The 16,536-nt window shown below is 12.2% G+C and overlaps 3 protein-coding genes across 3 annotated transcripts, besides 55 other annotated features; 2 read left to right on the forward strand and 1 right to left on the reverse strand. All coding sequences in view use genetic code 6, as the record gives it.

Annotated features, from left to right (window-relative positions):
- Positions 1 to 27: 27 nt before the first annotated feature.
- Positions 28 to 91: a microsatellite.
- Positions 63 to 140: a microsatellite.
- An 858-nt stretch (positions 141 to 998) lies between these two features.
- Positions 999 to 1,070: a microsatellite.
- A 908-nt stretch (positions 1,071 to 1,978) lies between these two features.
- On the forward strand, positions 1,979 to 2,956 carry IMG5_108800 (ab-hydrolase associated lipase region family protein, putative; the record flags this gene model as incomplete). Its single annotated transcript, XM_004034905.1, has 1 exon — positions 1,979 to 2,956. The coding sequence occupies exon 1, from the start codon at positions 2,249 to 2,251 to the stop codon at positions 2,954 to 2,956; it is 708 nt and encodes a 235-aa protein (XP_004034953.1). The 5' UTR covers positions 1,979 to 2,248.
- Positions 2,902 to 2,950: a microsatellite.
- A 564-nt stretch (positions 2,957 to 3,520) lies between the features above and the next one.
- Positions 3,521 to 3,656: a microsatellite.
- Positions 3,657 to 3,888: 232 nt separating this feature from the next.
- On the reverse strand, positions 3,889 to 6,868 carry IMG5_108810 (hypothetical protein; the record flags this gene model as incomplete). Its single annotated transcript, XM_004034906.1, has 8 exons — positions 3,889 to 3,920; positions 3,975 to 4,298; positions 4,390 to 4,640; positions 4,920 to 5,190; positions 5,294 to 5,718; positions 5,772 to 6,165; positions 6,483 to 6,667; positions 6,738 to 6,868. The coding sequence occupies 4 exons, from the start codon at positions 6,866 to 6,868 to the stop codon at positions 5,439 to 5,441; spliced, it is 990 nt and encodes a 329-aa protein (XP_004034954.1). The 3' UTR covers positions 3,889 to 3,920; positions 3,975 to 4,298; positions 4,390 to 4,640; positions 4,920 to 5,190; positions 5,294 to 5,438.
- Positions 4,312 to 4,375: a microsatellite.
- Positions 4,312 to 4,388: a microsatellite.
- Positions 5,195 to 5,283: a microsatellite.
- Positions 6,122 to 6,155: a microsatellite.
- Positions 6,328 to 6,355: a microsatellite.
- Positions 6,869 to 7,075: 207 nt separating the features above from the next.
- Positions 7,076 to 7,153: a microsatellite.
- Positions 7,076 to 7,160: a microsatellite.
- Positions 7,078 to 7,157: a microsatellite.
- Positions 7,156 to 7,192: a microsatellite.
- Positions 7,193 to 7,306: 114 nt separating this feature from the next.
- Positions 7,307 to 7,391: a microsatellite.
- Positions 7,387 to 7,424: a microsatellite.
- Positions 7,425 to 7,702: 278 nt separating this feature from the next.
- Positions 7,703 to 7,748: a microsatellite.
- Positions 7,726 to 7,780: a microsatellite.
- A 5-nt stretch (positions 7,781 to 7,785) lies between these two features.
- Positions 7,786 to 7,829: a microsatellite.
- A 749-nt stretch (positions 7,830 to 8,578) lies between these two features.
- Positions 8,579 to 8,627: a microsatellite.
- Positions 8,589 to 8,629: a microsatellite.
- Positions 8,630 to 8,841: 212 nt separating this feature from the next.
- On the forward strand, positions 8,842 to 11,924 carry IMG5_108820 (hypothetical protein; the record flags this gene model as incomplete). Its single annotated transcript, XM_004034907.1, has 10 exons — positions 8,842 to 8,898; positions 9,049 to 9,404; positions 10,126 to 10,193; positions 10,242 to 10,413; positions 10,458 to 10,576; positions 10,628 to 10,705; positions 10,754 to 10,905; positions 11,416 to 11,504; positions 11,545 to 11,685; positions 11,864 to 11,924. The coding sequence occupies 10 exons, from the start codon at positions 8,842 to 8,844 to the stop codon at positions 11,922 to 11,924; spliced, it is 1,293 nt and encodes a 430-aa protein (XP_004034955.1).
- Positions 9,590 to 9,641: a microsatellite.
- Positions 9,653 to 9,749: a microsatellite.
- Positions 9,672 to 9,756: a microsatellite.
- Positions 9,679 to 9,748: a microsatellite.
- Positions 9,679 to 9,752: a microsatellite.
- Positions 9,818 to 9,854: a microsatellite.
- Positions 9,985 to 10,025: a microsatellite.
- Positions 11,092 to 11,178: a microsatellite.
- Positions 11,128 to 11,202: a microsatellite.
- Positions 11,146 to 11,207: a microsatellite.
- Positions 11,809 to 11,839: a microsatellite.
- Positions 11,925 to 11,988: 64 nt separating the features above from the next.
- Positions 11,989 to 12,056: a microsatellite.
- Positions 12,016 to 12,056: a microsatellite.
- Positions 12,038 to 12,094: a microsatellite.
- A 941-nt stretch (positions 12,095 to 13,035) lies between these two features.
- Positions 13,036 to 13,123: a microsatellite.
- Positions 13,053 to 13,158: a microsatellite.
- Positions 13,064 to 13,154: a microsatellite.
- Positions 13,103 to 13,201: a microsatellite.
- Positions 13,131 to 13,201: a microsatellite.
- Positions 13,146 to 13,214: a microsatellite.
- Positions 13,169 to 13,254: a microsatellite.
- A 164-nt stretch (positions 13,255 to 13,418) lies between these two features.
- Positions 13,419 to 13,458: a microsatellite.
- Positions 13,459 to 14,908: 1,450 nt separating this feature from the next.
- Positions 14,909 to 14,989: a microsatellite.
- Positions 14,940 to 14,991: a microsatellite.
- Positions 14,943 to 14,992: a microsatellite.
- Positions 14,993 to 15,029: 37 nt separating this feature from the next.
- Positions 15,030 to 15,065: a microsatellite.
- Positions 15,066 to 15,076: 11 nt separating this feature from the next.
- Positions 15,077 to 15,129: a microsatellite.
- Positions 15,130 to 15,398: 269 nt separating this feature from the next.
- Positions 15,399 to 15,443: a microsatellite.
- Positions 15,444 to 15,582: 139 nt separating this feature from the next.
- Positions 15,583 to 15,650: a microsatellite.
- Positions 15,651 to 15,700: 50 nt separating this feature from the next.
- Positions 15,701 to 15,752: a microsatellite.
- Positions 15,753 to 15,864: 112 nt separating this feature from the next.
- Positions 15,865 to 15,950: a microsatellite.
- Positions 15,865 to 15,997: a microsatellite.
- Positions 15,900 to 15,994: a microsatellite.
- A 400-nt stretch (positions 15,998 to 16,397) lies between the features above and the next one.
- Positions 16,398 to 16,450: a microsatellite.
- The last annotated feature ends 86 nt before the right edge of the window (positions 16,451 to 16,536 follow it).

Below are 16,536 nucleotides of genomic sequence, written 5' to 3' on the forward strand. Positions count from 1 at the left end.
CGATTAATAAGATTAAAGGAATTGAACTAAAATAAATTATAATAAAAGAATAAAAATAATTATTTTAAATAATATAATAAAATAATTTATATTATAATATTTTTTAAATTATTAATAAAATATTATATATATATATATATATACATATACATAGAGAGAATATAAATAATATTAATATTAACAAATTTTTATATAATATTTTATTTGTTTAATTTTTTTAATTAATAGATTTTTATAACATATTTTATATTTAATTTATAAAAAAATTCATAGATAGTTATTTTTAATGTGTTTTTTTTATTTTATATAAAATTTTATTAATAATAATAATTTACTTAATGAGCATTTCAATGTATATATATCTACAAAGATATATATTCTTTTTAAATTTTTATTTAACTAAAATTAATAACTTAATTTTATATAAATTATTTTATATGTGATAAAAATATATACAATCAAATTAATTTATTTATTATTTATATATATTATTCAAGTATCAAAATTATGATTACATTAATAAATTATATATATAAATTTTATTTAAAAATTATTAAGTATGATCTAATAAGACTTATTAAATATTAAATTAATATAATCAAAAAGATTTTTTTTTGTATTTTTTATAAAAATTTTTATTAATTATAAATATTATTTTAGATATTTTTTATATTGTATTTAAACTTAGTACTTAAATAAGAATATGAAATAAATTTATTATATAATATATTTAAAAAAATAAAAAACAAATTATAGAATATTAAAATATTATTAGATTATACAAAAAATTGAATATTTAAGAGCATCTATAAAATAAATATAATAATTATATGAAAAATTAATTTTTATTTTATTATAAAAAATAATAATTAAAGAAAATAACCTTATATATTGAAATATTAATTAAAAATAATATGAATATAATCATAATAATTCAATAAATAACATAAAATTTAGTAATAATTAAATAAAAAGAATATTGTTAAATAATATAGTTAAAATTATAAAAATTAATTATAAAAAAGTGAAAAATATATATTATATAAATAATAAAAATTAATTTTATAAATCTTATAAATAATAATATTAAATTTTATAGAAATTTATGTTTAAAATTAATTAAATAATTCTTTTACTAATTTGATAATATTTATAATTAACTAAAAAATGTAAAAAAAATTAATATTTTCTAAAAATCATCATTTAAATAGAAATAAAAATGAATAAAAAATATCTAAAACATATGAATATATTATAAAAATAATAAATTAAAATTATATTTAAATATATATATATTTATATACATACATATATTTTTAAATTAATAATAATTATTTGTACATTTTTTTTTTTATCTTATTATATATTTTATTTTAATTTAAAAAAAAATAATCCTTCTTTAATCTTTGTCTATTTTTTTTTATAATAAATTTCATCTTAATATTATGTTTTATATAAAACATTTAAGTAATTAATAATAATTGGAAATTTATTAATATTTAAATAATTTTTATAATATATTATTTTAATTTAAATAATAACTTAATATTTTGATTTACATTTTTTTTAATACTTTTTAAATTTTTTTTTTTATTATTATAATATTATATATTATTAATTATTAAATTATAGTATGGAAAAAAAATTAAACTAAATACTCTATAAAATTTTATAAAAGTATTTTTTTTTAAAAAAAAAAAAAAAAGAATAAAAAACCTAAAAAATAAATAAATATGAAATATATAATCTATTTTCTTATCTTTTTATTTATATCTTCCTATTCATTAAATAATCCATAAAAAGAAATTGATTTAGGCAGAGCAACAATTGAATAATACTGTGGATTCTATAATTACCCTTTAGAAAATCACAAAATAAAAACTTCTGACAATTACATACTAACCTTCCACAGAATTTAAAAAAAAATAGTAAAATTTCTCCTAATAAGCCCGTAGTGTATTTATAACACGGCTTATTAGATTCTTCATTTAATTTTATTTCTAATACTGAAGAAAATGCTCCTGGATTTATTTTAGCTAATGAAGGTTATGATGTTTGGCTCGGTAATAGCCGAGGTAATCATTTTTCATTAGAACATGAATTTTTAGATTGGAAAAAAGATAAATAGTTTTGGGAATTTTCCTGGTAAGATATTAGTGAAAAAGACCTTCCGGCTGCTTTTGAATATATTTGGGTAAAAACAGGATAGAAAATTAACTATATAGGCCATTCTTAGGGGACTACTATTATGTTTGCGGCTCTATCTGAAAATAATTATGTTATTTAAAAATATTTATAGTCTTTTATTGCTTTGGCGCCTGTTGGGTATGTTTCAAATGCTGAAATGAGTATTGATTTTTTAATTGAGAAATTAAATTTAGTAAAAATTTTTAACTTTTTTAATATTAATTATATACTAATGCCGAATTATAAAGAAGAAAGTTTAATAATTTTTATATGTAAATTTTTGTCTTTTATTTGTAGAATCTTAGATAAATAAATTGCTAATTTCGAACCAAAAACAGATAATGAAATAAGGTTTCCGGTTATTGCAGGACATTATCCTGATGCAACTTCGGCTAGAAATTTAGAACATTGGTAACAAATGTTTTTAAATAAAAAATTAAACAGAATTAAAAAATTTGATTTTGGTAGTATAGAGGAAAATATAAAAGTATATGGATAAAAGAATCCACCAGTTTATTAATTAGGTAATATTAAATAAAATGTGCATTTAATAACTGGAGTTTATGATGAAATTGCAGATCTCAAAGATGCTTAACTTTTAAGAGACAGTTTATAAAATTGTACGTTTTAAATTATTGAAGGGGGGCATGGAACATTTATGTGGTCGGAGAATTCGAATTATTTTAATTAGATGGTTTTACCTATATTAAAAATATAATAATAATAATAATAATAATAATAATAATAATAATAATAATAATAAAAATGATGAATATATATATATTATAATTATTAAAACATGTTATAAATATTATATATTTTGTATTATTTTTTATGATTACTATTAATACTTATCTATTATTAACAAAATATCTATTTCATCATAATATTTACTAAACAATTGTACTAATATTATTTTTAATTTTAATTTTAAAATTATAAAAAATAGATAAATTCATATTTAAAAATAACTTTTATAAATGAAATAAAATAAATTTTGATTTAAATTATTTAATTTAATTTATTCAAACAAAGAAAATGAATAAAAGTCTAATAAAAGAAAATAGAAAATATAAACTAATAAAAATCATATATCATAAAATTATTATTAATTGGTTTAAATTTTAGAATAATATTTAAAAAAATAAATAATTTAATGATATTATTTTTAATTATTTTATTTTCATATAAATATTTAAAAATTTATAATAATATATTTATAATTTTTATTTTTTTAATCAAATTTTGTATAATTTTTTTAAAAAAAATAGAAACATTAAATAAAAATAAAAGAAAAAATTATTTAAAAGAAATATAAATTTGAAAAATCTAAATATATATATTTATATATTATTATATTTATATCTTTATATATAAATATTTATATATAGAAATTTTATTATTAAAAATTTTATATATATAAATATATATATATATATATATATATATATATATGTATATATATATATGTTTTTTGTTATTTAAAAATCTAATTTATATAAAATTATTTTTATATATATATATATATTTTTTTATTCATATTTTTATTTTCTTAACATTTTTTTTTTAAATCAAAAAAAAAAATTATTTAATTTTTTTTTTTTTTTTTTTCAATCTTATTATATATTTTTAATTTTCGACCTCATATTTTTATCTTTAGTTTAAGACATTTATAGAATTTATTTATCTTATTGCTTTAATAAACTTTTTAATTCAGTATTTATAGTTCTTTTCTATATTTATAATAAAAAAAAAAATATAAAAAAGTTATATATTTTGAAAAATACTTTAATTTTTTTATCCATTTTCTATCTTAATTTGATTTATTTTTTTTCAAAACCATTTATATGGTTATTTTCACATTCATGTTAAAAATTTTCCATAAATTTTTAATATTATTCATTTAGAATTAAATATTTTTTCTTTTCCCTTTTTAAAACTTAAGAAATAATAAGTCTAATTCTTTCCATATCGAATCTAAAATCAGTTAATTAGTTTAAATTATCTTCTAAGTTTTTTATTGTTTTGCTTACTTTTAAGTTATTTTCTTTTTATATTTTATGAACAATTTAACTACTTAATGATATATTTTATTAATTTTCTATTTTATCCTTTTTAAAATTAATATATATATATATATATATTTATATATATATTTATATATATATTTATATATATATTTAAATATTAATAAATATATACTTTCTTTTTATTATCTTCTTCTTAAATAGCTTTAATATATTTATTAAAGACAGATTCATTCTCCAAAACTTAAATATCACCTCCATATTATACAAAAATGCCTTTTAATTTTGTCAAAAGTTCATTTCTTTGACATCTTATACAATGACAATATCCCTATAAATAATTATATAAATAATTAAAATGAAAGAAAAATAAAAAAATACTTAACAAAAAGGACATATCCAATCATTTTTTGATTAAGTGTCATTCTTATAATCATAATGTAGTTTCAAACAACTTAGACAATATTTTCTTTTGCAAATGAATTCTCCATCTATTTTATGTATATAAATAAATAATCTGAATATCATTATAATATTATTACTAAATTTTATATTTACTGCTTTTCTTTATGTAATTTAAATAATTATTTCTTTTTCGGTTTAAAAAAGGTCTTCTTGGATTATTTTTTTCTATTTCCACTATTTATATATTGAATATATATTTAAATTTTATTATATAAAATAATATATAAATACTTTAATTACATTAATTTATAAATAAAGAATCATTTTATTATGAATTAAATGTATTCATTCCCATAAAAAAACTTCTGTAGTGACATTTAATTAAATATCTAGCTTCATATAATGATCTACAGTTATGACAAATATCAAAGTTCTTAGTATAATTTAATGAATTTATATGATTTTCATCCAAATGGTTATGATAATTTGTTTACATTAAATCAAAAGAATTTATATTTTTTCTAGGATTTGGTTTATTTCTTTAAGCAACAATTTATTATATACCAATATACTAAATATAAATATATATATATATATATATAAATTAAATATATATATATATATATATATATTTATATATATATATATATATATATATATATATTTTTATTTACATTATGTGATATTGAAGAAAATAATGTTTTAGTAGGTAAATTATATTATTTTAATAATGTAGTTTCTCTATAATTATCTAATTTTTAAAGAACATTTTTTTCTACATATATAGGTTAAGAATTTAAAGCAGATTCAAATGTAATTTCAAAAAAAAATCATTTTTCTTTCTTTTTTACAATTTGTTATTTTTGAAATAGAATCAGCCACTTATTTTTCATCTAATTTAATTATAGTTTATTATAAATATTTTAAATGTAATTCATTTATATATTTTTCGTTATATATTGCTCTAGGATCTGTTAAACCTAGCTCTTTTTGGAAATTAGGATTGTAGTTTATATTATTAGGTATTTCTTTATTATCATCACATTCGAAATAAATTAGTTTATTTTCTTTTATTTCTTATTTAACTTTTTTATCTAATCTATTTTTTTTTTAATTAAATATAATTGATATTCTTTTTTATTTATTTTTTACTGTAAAATTTTATCTTTATTCTATTCGTTTATATTTTATAATTCTTTCATTAAATATCGCATTTCTAAAGTTAATTAATCCCCAGTTTCTTGTTGTTATTTTTGTTCTTCTAATTCTTGGAGATCATTTTAGATTTCAATTAATTTTTTTTATTCGTTTTCGAGTATTTTATAATTTAAAGTTTTAGATATAGTATAGTTCTTTTGAGATTATAAGATTTGTAGTTTTTTTTTATTTGCTTTATTTTAATTCTCATATAATAGATATTCTATATTACATGCTATTTGAAGATTTTATAAATTTAATTTATTTTATTTAAAGGCTTGTGTATTTATTAATGTTCTAAAAACTTAATTTATGCTTTTTATTTAGGCTTTTTAATTTTTAAGTTTAACTATTTTTTTATTTATATTTTTTTTTTTTTAAATAAATATTTATATTTAAAAAAATAAAATATAAATATTTATATTTTATATTTATTAAAAAAAAAAATGATTTTTTTTTTTTACTTTTAATACAAAAAAATAAAATAACTATTTATAGGTTTTTTTATTAATTTTTTTTTTTTTTTTTTTTTTTTTTTTAATAATAAATGCATAGAAAATAATATTTTTTTCAAAAAATAAAATAATTAATTAATTAAAAAAATTATAAAGGAAAAATAAAAATAAATTTAAAATTTAAATTTTTAACTAAATAATGTATTAAAACCTTATGTATATTCGTTTGTTAGTTATTAAAGATATTCAATCCTTTCTTGCTCACTTTGATCAATTTTACGGAAATAATAATTACTGATATGGCGCCAAAAGCACCTTAAAGTTTTTTCTTATTAATTTTAATTAAGAATTGCATTAGATGATGCTGAATTAATATTTCTTACTTTTACTTTCAAACTAAAAAATATTTTTATTTTTATTTTTTTATATTTATATAAAAAAAAAGTTATTTATTATATTTAATAACTTTATTATAGGGTCATAAAATTCGAAATTTGCATGCTTTTTATCTAGCTTTATTAAGCGCTCAACAGCATTTTTAATTTCTGGATTATTATTTTTTTTTTCTTCTTCTTTTATAAAGGAAGAAGTATTCATTTTATAATTTTTATAAATTTTAGTTTTTTTAATTATATTTAAATATATAATGATATATATATATATATATATTATATAATTTCAAAAATTAATATATATATATTTTTAAAGATATTTAATTATTTGCTTTAAAAAATAAGAGAAAAAAAAATTAAGTATAATTAAAAGAATCATTTTTTTAATTTTTTAAATAAAAATTATTTAAAAAAATATTATAAATATTTATATATGTATATACATATATATATAAATTTATTGATATATATACATTTATAAATATATATATATAATTATTTAATTTTATTAATTTTTTAATTTTTTAATAATATTTTTTTTATTTTCTAAATTTAAAAATTATAATTACAAAGTTTTTAAAATATTATTTATCTTATTTTTATTTAATTATATTTGACATATTGAAAAAAATAATAATAAATAATATTTATTTAATAAAATAAAATATCTATATTTATATTATATTTTTTAATATAATGATAAATCTATATTAATATTTTTATTTATTATATTATATATATATATATATTAATATATATTAATTTTTAGAATAGTATATAAAAAAATCATATAAAATTTTACTATTATAAATATATTAATTTTTTAAACCTTCTTATTATAATAATCTGTATAAAGATATTGGATTAGATATTAATTTGTTTAGATAGAATATTAAAATTTTGATTCATTATTATACTAATTCTTTTTGATTTCAAATTGATTTAAATTATTAATAAATTTAAGAGTTACTTTTTTATTTTTCTTTAACATAAATATACATTTATTTGAAATTATATATTAAAAAAAAATATAAAATAAAAATAATATTTATTTAAATATAATTAATTAAATAAATTTATATTAATTTGATATAAAAAAATTTTAATTATTTAATATTTTTTTATATATATATATATAAATAAATATTTATATATTTATATATATACAATTTTTTTGTTTAAATATTTTAGATTTTATTAAATTTACATATAAATTTTTATTTTATATATATATATATATATTTTTATTATTATGAATATTTATTTTTTTATTTATATTTTTCTTTTTTAATATTTAAATTGTAAACTTCATTTTTTTAAAATATATGATATAATTTTTTTTTATTTTGATAAAAATAAAATTATATTTAAGATTTTAAATAAAAATTTATTTTTAAATATTTGATATAAAATAATTTAAATAAAGATTTCTTTTTATATAATTATTTTTTTTTTTATTTTAATTATTTTATTTTTATATATATGAATAAATAAATATATAATCTTTANATTTTTTTAATAAATAATTAAAAATAAATTAATTAATTTAATTATAACATATTTTTTTTTTATTTTTAAATATATAATAAATTATATATTTATTATAATCTTTATATAATTTCTAAAATAAAATAATATATTTATTTTTCCATTTATTAAAAAAAAATTACAATTTTTTTTTTTTTATTATAATTAAACATATAATTTGCTAAATATATTTTTATAATGTATATTAAAATTAAAAAAATTTAAAGGAATATTATTATTAATTATTATAATTTTTAAATACTTAGACTAAATTAAAAAAAGATATTTACTCTATTAATTATTAATTTAATGTTTTTATAATAAAATAACAATTTTATTTTTTATAATATCATTTTATATATCTTATAAACAAAAATCCAAAAAAATTTAAAAATATTAAAAAATAAACACATTAAAAAAATAATTATATTAAAAAAATTAAAAACAAAATGAATACTAACTATTTATCTAAAAATTTTAAAACATAAAAAATACATTTAAATAAATCAAATATTTAAAAATCTATTTAATTTAACTAAAATATAGACTCAAAATATAATACTCCATAAAGGTAAAAATAATAATAATAAGAATAAGAATAAACAACTCCATGTAAAATTGATTAAACAGTATCTTCTTTTATAGAATAAAATGATGTTTATTATAGTCATATCAGAGGAAAATGTGACTGTTATATATGTACTTGTGGTAAACATTTATGTAGATTTAATAAAAAGGCTTTTTTATAAAATTCTTATAAAGAGCATTTACCCCAATCCACTTATACGAAGGATTTCATCACAAAAAAAAAATCCAATTGATGTCAAGTTTGATAATAAAATATATAATAATTTATAGCCGGATGCTAAAAATTTAGATATTGAGTCCATTTTTCATTCCGATTTTTTAAAGCCTCCATAAGAATATTATGGGATTTCAAAACCTTACAAAAAAGAAATACTTCCAGACTTAAAACCATAATAATAAGGAAGATCTTAATATAAAAGAGATTTCTAGGAGTGGGGAAACTCTTATATGAATATAAAAGGAGGAAATGATAGAACTACTATTGATGCAATGCCTTTCTCAGGATTCAGTTCCTATAAAAAAGATTATTAAAAAATAAATATTTAAAAAACTGAACCTGAAGGAAGCAATTATAAACGTACAGGATGTTAAAATCTTATTCCATTTCAAGGATTAACTACAAATATGTAATTTTATTAAGGACCTAAAAATAATTAAAAAGCTTAAATGTGGAAATAAAAAGATTAATTTATTACTAGAATTCCATGTTTCGAAAATTAATATATAAGTCAATTTAAAAAAGATTATATAAAATTTGATTAAATTTGTCCAGTAATAGAAAAAATAGAGGTTTAATCTTGAAAATAAATAGATATATATATATATATGTATACATATATATATATATATATATATCTATATATTTGTAAATTTATTATTAATCTATATATTTCTTTATATTTTTTTTTTATTTATTTATTTATTTTATTTTATTTTATTTTTATTATTCTTATATTATTTTTTTAATTTTTATTATTTACTCTATACAAATTTTTTAACATAATTTTTTTTTTATATATTAAATATATTTAGTTTACTTTATAATATATATATATATATATATATATATATATATAAAATTTATATTTTTTTTTAATTTTAATTTCTTTATAGATAAAAATAACTTATTTTTATTATTATTTAAATATTTTTATTGATTTTCATAATTTTAAATATATAAATCATTTATATTATATTATTAAATAATATTTTATTTAATTATTTTATATATATAATTATTATTTATAAAAAAATTTAAAAAAAAAATATTTCAATTTTTTGTAAAAAATCATGATATCGTATTTAAATAATAAATAACATTAATAAGCAAATTAAAAAAAAAAATAGAGAGGAAGAAATAAGAGCAAATTTAATTGGTGAAGGGTTTTAATAAACTCCAATATTAAGAAAAAATTGTAATTAAAATTTTAAATAAAATTAATTTTAAAAGTTATTTAAAAAAGGGACTAGAATCAATATTATAGGTGAAATAATGTAAGCATATGATTTTGATATTGAAAATTTATATATTGAATACGAATTTGTTTTATAAGATAATTGGAAACCAGATTATGAAGATTTATAAATGATATCTAAAAAGCCAAGTGAGGAAACAAAAAGAGAATGGAATATGCTGTAAATTTTTTATTTTTTTTAATTTAAATAAAATAATAATAAAGTAATTCTATAACATAAGCAGCTTCACCTACTATTTAAAAATACACTTAAAATGGAAAATAAATTGTAACAAATTATTGTTTTCCTTTTGATATATAATTATAAACATCTTCAGAAACAAGTATATTAAATTATATTTTTTTTAAAAAAATATATATAATTGAGTAAATAGTTACAGAATGCAAAAAATTTCCTTTTATGTTTCTTATACTTCATTCTTTAGATTCTTGGGGAAGAAAAAGACTAGAAGGTTATTTTTATAAATAAAAAATTTAAATAATTATCTTATTATATAAAGGATATGGATTTTGTGAAGTTCCTAATAAACCAGGAACACATGAAATAATTGTAAAAACATGGACTCCATGTTAAAGCTTATATGCGAAAATTCACGAGTTTTTTTTAGGAGGATAAACTAAATTATATGATATAAAAAAATTGCACAAACAAGTTTATTAAATGATGAAGTATTTATAATTAATATAAAATATATATAAAATTTAAAATTTAATATAGTTTATTTAAATTATTTATGTAATTTTTAATATAAAATAAATATATATATATATGTATAAATATATCAGAAAAAAAATAACTTTACAAAAATATGAAAAAAAAAGAAGCATAATGAAATAAATATATATATATATATAAATATATGTATGAAAATTATATATATAAATATATATATTTTTATATATTTATATTTATATTTATATATATGTATTTTTTTATTTTTATATATATTTTTTAAAAAATGCATGATACATTAACAATATTGAAGTATTACTTTATAAATATTTTAACAATATTAAAGTATTATTTTTATTTATTTGCATTAAATTAAATTTATATATAATTTATTTTCAAATAATATATAATTTATAATATTTGCTTATTTAATTAAAATAAATAAGACATATACATATTAAATATATATTTTTTTTTATAAATTTATAGAATGTTTTTTCTGCTATTGATAGATTTAATATCAAAACCGATAGTAGAGGAAGTGTAAAAGTTAGATTTAATATTGGTTTTTAATCTAAGTATAAATTTTCTTATTTTATAATTTAATTATTATTGTAGAAAGTATAGAGATGAATAAAGATCTTTATAAGAAGCTAAAAGAATGAATTAAAGATTAGAAATGGAAAGGCTAGATGATTTAGATTAAATTTAAAAAAGAATTTAAAGTTATTAAAATAATTTCTAATATCCAGTTATAAAGTATTTATTTATTTTAAAATAAAAAAAAATATATTCCTTTAAATATATCATATAAATTAATCTAAAATATTTTATATTATTATAATTAATATATAATAAAAATGATAAAATAAATATTAATAAATATATATATATATATATTTATATATATATAAATTTTTATTTTTAAATTTTATAGAAACAGTTATACAACATCTTTAAGATATAAAAATTAATAACTAAATAAAGAATATGTATGAATATTATTATATATTTAATATTATTTTTGTAATTAATTATTTTAAAAAAAATATAATATTACATTTTTAATTATATTGATTTATATTATCAAATATTTATTTATTTTAATTATTTTATTTTTTTAATATTTTTAATTTAATTTTTAAATATATTTTCTATTAATTTTTTTTATTATAACTTTTTTCTTAAACTTAAACATAATATTTTTTTTTTTTACATTTATTCTAGATTTACTTTAAATATTTAATTTTTTATTAGCATCTATTTCTTTAATAGAGAGTTTATTTAATTTTATAATTTTATAAATCAATTTTTATAAAGTAAGTTATTATAATTAATGATTTCATTTTATATTTGTACCTTAATTTATATATAATAAATTCTTTTTTAATTTATATATTTATAAAAAAATTATTTATACAATATAAGTTATATAAAAAAAAATTATAAAAATCTAACTTTAATTTTTTTCTAATATTTTAAAATTAAACTATAGATTCAATTTCTTTATTTATAATCCTTAAACTTTATAATAAAATTAAAAAATTAAATATTGAATAGTTTTTATTTATATTATGCTAAATAGAAAGTAGTCTATTTATGAATATTATACGATATTTTTAATTTTATTTAAAAAAAAAAAAAATATGATAATAATTCAGATAAAATCAAAAAATATATGTAATGCTTTGTTTTAAAGAATATATAATTATAAATTTAATAAAATAATAAATTAGATAATTCTTTTAATAAATCAAATTATAAAAAAAAATTATAAAGATTTTTTATTTTTTATGATAAAAATAATTTTATAATATATGTAAAATATATAATATTTAATAACTTAAATTTTAAAATTATATATTATTATTATATTTTTTAATTATTTAGGAGTATATATTTAATATTTATTTATTTTATATATTATTTCGATAAATTTAATAAGATTTTATAATAATATGTTAAATTGGTAAATTTTTCTAATATTAAAATTCTTAAAATATTTTTTTCTTATACAATTAACAGTATAAAGTTTATTTTTGTTATATTTTTATATAATTTACTTTAATATAATATTATAATATATCAGATAATAAAATAAATGTAGGGATATAAAAAATAAAAATAAAAATATTTAATATATAAAAAAATATATATTAAAAAAATATTTAATACAAAAATAATAATAATAATAATAAAAAAAAAATTAAATAAAAATAAATATATAATTAATTATAATAAAATTTATATATTAATATATATATATAAATATATATTTATATGTATATATATTTATATCTCTTTATTTATATTTAATATATATTTATACATATTTTTTGAATAATTAATTTAATATATATATAGAATCTTAAAATAATTATTAATATATATAATTTTTTACATATTTTATTATTTATTTTGATTATATATATTTTAAAATAATATTAAATATTTTTATTTAAATAAAACATTTTTTATATAAATTATCTTTAATATTATTTTTTATTATATATTTTTTAATTTTTTATTTTTATCATTAATCCAATTATATTTGACTTAAATTTAATTATTTTCTAAATTCAGATTTATTATTTTATTATTTAATATCATCTAATTCAAAACTGTTTATATAATTATCTAATGCAGATGTTGTTTTAATCTCTTATCTATAATTTTTATTTTTTACATCATAGAACCCATTATCTCTTATTTATAAGTTATTAATATTTATACTATTATTATACTGACTTTACTGACTTTCACAATTAATTTCTTAATAACTAATTTATTCAATTTAAGGAATTGACAACTTATTTATATCAGAATAATTTAATTATTTTTCATTAAATTATAAAATAAAAGGAGATGATTATTAACTATAATCAAAATATATACTATTTTATAACTATTAATTATCTTATAATTATAAAATATTTTGTAATTAATACTTATCATTTGATTATTTATTAGTTTATAATTATAATGTTTATATAAAATAATTATTTTTAAATTAATTTTTTTAATCTTCGAAATTACTTTATTATTATTTATTTTATTAATATTAAATATCATAACTATTAAGTTCTTATTAAAATAATTATTTTTCTGATATTTATTATTATTAAGGTTATGATATATATTATAAATTATAATTTTATTTTTATAATTAACATATAGGTTATTATAAGGATTAATATAAGTATGTTTAATAATTTTAATTTTATTATTATTATTATATTTATGATTAATTTTAGGAAATAAATTTTTAGATTTCATCTTAATTTATAATCGTTTTAGCTCTTTTACATTTATAACTTAAATGTTTTATTAAAATAGAATTATTAATCTATATATTTATCCAATCTTATATTTAAGCTATTCTTTATTCTTTTAGGGCTTAATATTATTAATTTATTTATAAATTATCATTTTTAAAAGTATCTTATTCGTATATTTAATTGTTTTTTTATTAGTTTCTTTAAATCGGAATGTTTTATTATATTTTTTATTATTTTTCAGTATTTGTTTAATTTTAAAATTATTTAGAATATTAATGTATTATTTTTATGTCATTTTTTAAAAGGATTTCTTTATATAATTATAATTCATTTTATAAAATTTAAAAATTCTATATAGAAAGAAGTTTATCAATAAATTAAATAAAATATTAAATTATGTCTAGGGATTATATATTTAACATATTTTTAATTATTTAAAGTTTTAGTATATATTTATTTAATTATAAAATATATTTAATTTTCTAAAAATATTAAATAAAATTTTTTACTCTTTAAGGAATATAATATATAAATTCAATAAATAATATAATTAATATGAAATTTTAAGGAAAAAAATATATTAATATTATTTGTATTATTTATATAATATAAATAAAAAAAAAAAATTCATATAAAATTATAAAATATATAAAAATTTTTACAAAAAAAAAAAATATAGAAATATTTATTGTAAGATTATTTTCAAATAATTTATTATATAAATTAAATTAAATAAAAATATATTTATATATAAATGATATAAAATATATATATATATATATATATATCATTATTATTTTATTAAAAAATAAATCTCTTTATATATATTACATTTATTATTTTTATTAAATTTTTATTTTTTTCTATCAATATTATTTTAATTTTAATTATTCTTTTCTTATTTATAATTCTAATTCAGTTTTTTGTAAATAAAGATTTTACAAAATTATATCATTTTCAAAAATTTAATTTAAGTTTTCTTATTGATCAATTTTACTATACAATACACTATCTTAATTGTCAAAAATATTCTAATCTAGAGATAAATTGAAAAATTCACTTTCATTAAAAATCGTTTATTCTTCATTATTTTATAATTGTTTTTTATATATATTTTATTGTTCTTTTTTATTTGTATTTTCTGGTGACTTTTTATCTGTATTTTCTTATGATTTGATATATGCATTTTCATTTGTTTTTTAATTTTTTCTGGAGTTTTTTAAGCTTTTCTGGTGTTTTATTTTATGGGCTTAAACTTTGTGGACTTTTATTTTTTTATTTTATATTGTATTTTTATTGAAGATTTTCTTTATAAAATTATTTTAATTATTTAATGTTTTCACGGAAATTTTAAGTTTTTTCAAATTTTGGCATATTAATTAATTATTTTTCATTTTTAATATGAATTTATTATTTTTATTAATTATTTACATATTATTAATTATTATAATTATCTTGTTTTTTTATAATATGCATTTCATTTTAATTATTTATCTATTCATTTTTTTATATTTTTAATTCATTTTCTTATATTTATAATTTATTTTCAGAAGTTTATTCTTTAATATTAGATGTTTATATATTATTTTCATCGTCATAAATTAAATCTTTATTTATTCTAAAATTTTAATATTATTATAATTTTATAAGAAAATAAAGAATATAAATAATATATATATATTCAAATATATAAAAATATATATATAATATATATAATATAATATATATATAAATATCTATAATAATTATTTATTTATATATTTTCTATTAATTTTTATATATATATATATATAATTAAATTTTATATATTTATTTACATTTTCCTTTTTAATTTTTTTATAATATCTTCAGGTTCTTCTTAATCCTTAAAAATTTAAATATTTTATGGTTTATGATTATCTTCTTGTATATATTTTTCGATTATTTAAGACGAAAAATTATTCAAATTATATTTATTTTTCATATTTTCGAATATATCATCTATATCATTTACTATTTTTAGTTTATTTTTATTTTCTTTTTCTTCTTCTTATTTTTTTATTAATTTTTAATCGAAATTTGCTATTTCTTAATTATTAAATAAAGAACTGTTGTTTTTAATAAAATTTGAAAGAAATTATGAATGTTCTTTTAATTTTTATTGGCTTTAATTTAAATCAAAATCCATTTTTTTTTTTTTAAAACGAAAATAAATAAATAAATAAAAAATTTAAATTTATTTAAAAAATAAAATATATAAATATTATATATATATATTTTTTATTCAAACTTTTTAATTTTTTTATTCTTCTATATATTTAACATTTTCATTGTTTTTTACTTCATTTAATTT

Source organism: Ichthyophthirius multifiliis (assembly GCF_000220395.1).
Source record: "Ichthyophthirius multifiliis unplaced genomic scaffold scaff_1120509250894, whole genome shotgun sequence".
Lineage (NCBI taxonomy): Eukaryota > Ciliophora > Oligohymenophorea > Hymenostomatida > Ichthyophthirius > Ichthyophthirius multifiliis.